Below are 4947 nucleotides of genomic sequence, written 5' to 3' on the forward strand. Positions count from 1 at the left end.
AATCACAGACAGTTGGGATTCTACTGCTTGGCATTCCTCCACCTCACATGTATAAAAAGACATCTCTCAGATTGGCTCAGTTACTGAAATTGAAAAACAGTCTCAGAAAACACATGTTAAACCTTCTCCCCAAAAGAGGAACAGCTCTTTTCAGGAATGAAAGATCCACACACAGCGTCGATTGAATATACACACAACTCTCAACAACCTTTTATCTGACTTATCCTGGGGGTAAAGAAATATGTGACTGTGAAACATATGAATACGATTTTACTGAAATCGACACAAAATGACTTTTCACGACAAAGAGTAGTGTTCCTATGTACACACACCTACTTCAGTACATACAAAATAATATTATTTAAAATATCCACCTCAATAGATCATGTATATTATGGAACGATAAAAATCACACCAACATGTCAGAAGGTTTTTCTCATCTTTTACACCCAATAATTTAAACTGTAAGAATGTTGAATACATTTTGTACAAAAATATAATCGTTATCATTAGTGACTTCAAAAGCCTTATTCAAGTTTAAAAAATACATATTTTCCTTGACGCTCACAAAAATTATTTGAGAGATTTAAAGTCTGTCTCTTGATTATTCGTTTTTTTTCTTTCTCTCTCTCTCTCCAGACTAAGACGTACACTGAGTGGACAAAACATTAAGAACACCTGCTCTTTCCATTTACATAGATTGACCAGGTGAATCCAGCTGAAAGCTATGATCCCTGATTGATTTCACTTGTCAAATCCACTTGTAATCAGTGTAGATGAAGGGGAGACGGGTTAAAGGAGGATTTTTAATCCTTGAGACGAACGGGGGTATGGTAGTAGGTGCCAGGCGCACCAGTTTGAGTGTGTCAAGAACTGCAACGCTGCTGGGTTTTACATACTCAACAGTTTCCCGTGCGTATCAACAATAGTCCACCACCCAAAGGACATCCAGCCAACTTGACACAACTGTGGGAAGCATTGGAGTCAACATGGGCCAGCATCCCTGTGGAACGTTTTTGACACCTTGTAGAGTCCCTCCCCTGATGAATTGAGGCTAAAGGGGGCACAACTCCATATTAAGAAGGTGTTCCTAATGTTTTGTCCACTCTGTGTACATATATACCATTGTTTATGTATATACTGTAATTATAGGAAAATACATTCAGTGCACCAACTATGTAAAAGTACTTACAGTATAGAGGCTTAAAGAAATCTTTCCAAAATGTTTAAACATCAATCAACAAAACAGTTTTCTTTAAGTTGCCATGTTGGTCCACTGCACTGAATCATCGTTTTTGGTGAAGAGGTTAAGCTAATTCATGTAACAAGTAGAGCGCTTATTATATGATTTAAATACTTTATCGACAATCATAGGAAAAAGGTTTTAAATAAAGTATAAAATAGTTTGTAGAAACATGTCTACACAGAGTCCATGTTGAGACCACAGATAAATATCAGACCGGATTTCACGTTTTGATTTATGTGCAATATCATATTTCCCCAAAAACATAAATACCAAAGATACATTTTGCATAAATAAATTGCTCCAGAAATAAAATCATAATATATCTATTGATTAAAAGCCCTTGTCTTGTTACTTCATTGTAGCTTGCTGCATTCTCAAGAAGCCTCTTCTCTGTCTGTCTGTCTGTCTGTCTGTCTGTCCGTCCGTCCGTCCGTCCGTCCGTCCGTCCGTCCGTCCGTCTGTCCGTCCGTCCGTCCGTCCGTCCGTCTGTCTGTCCGTCTGTCTATTAACACAACAAGTTTGTCTAAAATGTCTCTGAAAATGTATCTCTGACACGGTCTAGTTCAGGTTAACACAGCACTGATCCACAATGTTACCACATTGACATCATTTTACTCCTACACTAACACCTATAGGTCAGCATTATTACAGGAAGAACAGTGCACAAGGTATTTTGGTTGGAGTGTAGGAAAATCTTTCAGAATTACCAAGGTTCCAAAATGAATTGCCAAGGTTCCAAAATGAATTACCAAGGTTCCAAAATGAATTACCAAGGTTCCAAAATGAATTATCAAGGTTCCAAAATGAATTATCAAGGTTCCAAAATGAATTACCAATGTTCCAAAATGAATTACCAAGGTTCCAAAATGAATTATCAAGGTTCCAAAATGAATTACCAAGGTTCCAAAATGAATTACCAATGTTCCAAAATGAATTACCAAGGTTCCAAAATGAATTACCAAGGTTCCAAAATGAATTACCAAGGTTCCAAAATGAATTATCAAGGTTCCAAAATGAATTATCAAGGTTCCAAAATGAATTACCAAGGTTCCAAAATGAATTATCAAGGTTCCAAAATGAATTACCAAGGTTCCAAAATGAATTACCAATGTTCCAAAAATGAATTACCAAGGTTCCAAAATGAATTACCAAGGTTCCAAAATGAATTATCAAGGTTCCAAAATGAATTATCAAGGTTCCAAAATGAATTACCAAGGTTCCAAAATGAATTACCAAGGTTCCAAAATGAATTATCAAGGTTCCAAAATGAATTATCAATGTTCCAAAATGAATTACCAAGGTTCCAAAATGAATTATCAAGGTTCCAAAATGAATTACCAAAGTTCCAAAATGAATTACCAAGGTTCCAAAATGAATTACCAATGTTCCAAAATGAATTACCAAGGTTCCAAAATGAATTACCAAGGTTCCAAAATGAATTATCAAGGTTCCAAAATGAATTACCAAGGTTCCAAAATGAATTATCAAGGTTCCAAAATGAATTACCAAGGTTCCAAAATGAATTACCAAGGTTCCAAAATGAATTATCAAGGTTCCAAAATGAATTACCAAGGTTCCAAAATGAATTACCAAGGTTCCAAAATGAATTACCAAGGTTCCAAAATGAATTATCAAGGTTCCAAAATGAATTATCAAGGTTCCAAAATGAATTACCAATGTTCCAAAATGAATTACCAAGGTTCCAAAATGAATTACCAAGGTTCCAAAATGAATTTTCCATGTTCCATAATGACAACCAATAGTAATCTTTGTTACTATAAAGTTTATCTTACAAAGTTGTGATTGGTTTAAATCTCTTTAAACTATTTCTATATCACCAGAAGCTTCTGTCTGTTTCACATGAACACAGTTATTTAATAAAAACACATTTAGGTCTGGATTCAATCCGGATCGCGCAAGATCCGTGTTAAAATGAAAAGGTAATTTCCGACATATGCAGCTTTTACCTTGAATGCGAGCTCTGCAAACGCGGGAACATTGCCATTTAAATTTCAAACAAGCTATAACGCGGATATTCTGCAATACTTTGGCAATACGGATTGTATCCAGCCCTTAGAGTTGAAAGTCTCAAGAGGTTGGTTTTGCTGTCATCTCATACACACATTGCACAATTCTAAACAGACAGATAATACATTCCAATACAAGAGACTAAAGTGACTTAAACAAATAAATCTGCACCTCTTATCTACATCAACATTATTACGACCAATGGATTTGATCAACAACATTGTGATACTTTGACCAATTACTTGTTTGTTGAAAAAGCGGAAAAAGCTTGAATTCCCATAACTTCAAACTACAGTTTAGAGTGAGTATGCTCAGGGCCTTGAGGTTCCACATGAGATTATCCTAGTACCGTTAATTGTCATTTTCAAAATGTTCTAAAGTCAAACTCACACTTTACTACAGATGTAGGCTTATCACCTGACTCAGGTAATGGCAATTATACCTGACAATACTCAGGTAAATGACAATTATACCTGACAATACTCAGGTAATGACAATTATACCTGACAATACTCAGGTAATGACAATTATACCTGACAATACTCAGATAATGACAATTATACCTGACAATACTCAGGTAAAAATACCATAGAACAGTGTTTGATATTTTTTTTTTATCATAGAGATGACCTAGAATGTAGAAATTCTTGTTCTGAGGTGTAGTGTATGTACCCCCTTCCCAGGGAACCCCGAAAGTTTCATACTCTCTCAGTTATTAGAATTTCTGTTTACCACAAGCACCCTGGACCTACTGAACTGTACACTAGAGGCACGATGTCCTCCGCTCCTCACTCTTCTAACGGTTACGTGGTTCAGTGTTGTAGAGTGCAGTCGTCAGTCTGGTACTCTCCCATTGAGCAGAGGTCCTTTTGGTCGCTCTCAGGGCTGCGCGAGGGGCAAAATAAAAGTGAAATGTCCCATGTACTTTTCTTGTTGTGTTACTACTACTACAACTCAAAGTGTCTGTAGAGGTTAGAGAGGTGGGATTCTCCCTTCTCCCCAACCACTCACGTAGTTAGCATATTTTACTTACCATCACAACACTCCTCATCCCTGTACAGTAGAGGTACTACCTCCTTTATAGAGGACTGACTCAGAGCAACAGAAAAAAAATACACTTCTCATCCCTGTACAGTCCGTTGATCAGCAGCTGGTGCTGTTCCTCTCTCCGGTGCTGTTGGCCTGCAGGGTGACTGAACTGACTGCTATTTGGCAGCCGTTGGTGACGTGATTCATGACTTTCTGTTTGAGCTGGGCCACCTGTTCCCTCAGGACCGAGGCGGTGGAGGTCAGGTCACAGTTCTGGGTCTTCAGAACCTTCACCTTCTCCTCTAGCCGGGAGATCCGCTCCAGCTTCCTTTTACGACACTTAGACGCCGCGATCCGGTTACGTAGTTTCTTCCTCTCGGCCTTGATCCTCTCCTGGGTCTCCAGGTCGATGGGAGAGAGCGAGGGAGGGGAGGAGGTGGTGTCGCCGGGAGGGTGAGGGACCTCTGGGACAGTCTGTGGCGCATCCAGGCCCCTGTTGTGGGGATGGTGGGGTCCCTGGCCTCCGGGTCTGTGGGGTCCGTGGCATGGGTAGCCGTCGGGCATCTGGCCCCCTGGGTAGGATGATGATACATGGTTGGGGTGGTTGGGGTTGTAGCTGCTGAGGTTTGTATAGATGGGCAGGT

General features: G+C 39.0%; 1 protein-coding gene across 1 annotated transcript; it reads right to left on the reverse strand.

Moving 5' to 3' along the window:
* Window positions 1-1464: 1464 nt before the first annotated feature.
* On the reverse strand, window positions 1465-4941 carry LOC129818082 (transcription factor JunD-like). The gene has a single exon (XM_055873637.1). The coding sequence runs from the start codon at window positions 4865-4867 to the stop codon at window positions 4418-4420; it is 450 nt and encodes a 149-aa protein (XP_055729612.1). The 5' UTR covers window positions 4868-4941; the 3' UTR covers window positions 1465-4417.
* Window positions 4942-4947: the final 6 nt, after the last annotated feature.

The sequence above is a fragment of the Salvelinus fontinalis genome, chromosome 21 (assembly GCF_029448725.1).
Source record: "Salvelinus fontinalis isolate EN_2023a chromosome 21, ASM2944872v1, whole genome shotgun sequence".
In the NCBI taxonomy this organism is placed as follows: Eukaryota; Metazoa; Chordata; class Actinopteri; order Salmoniformes; family Salmonidae; genus Salvelinus; species Salvelinus fontinalis.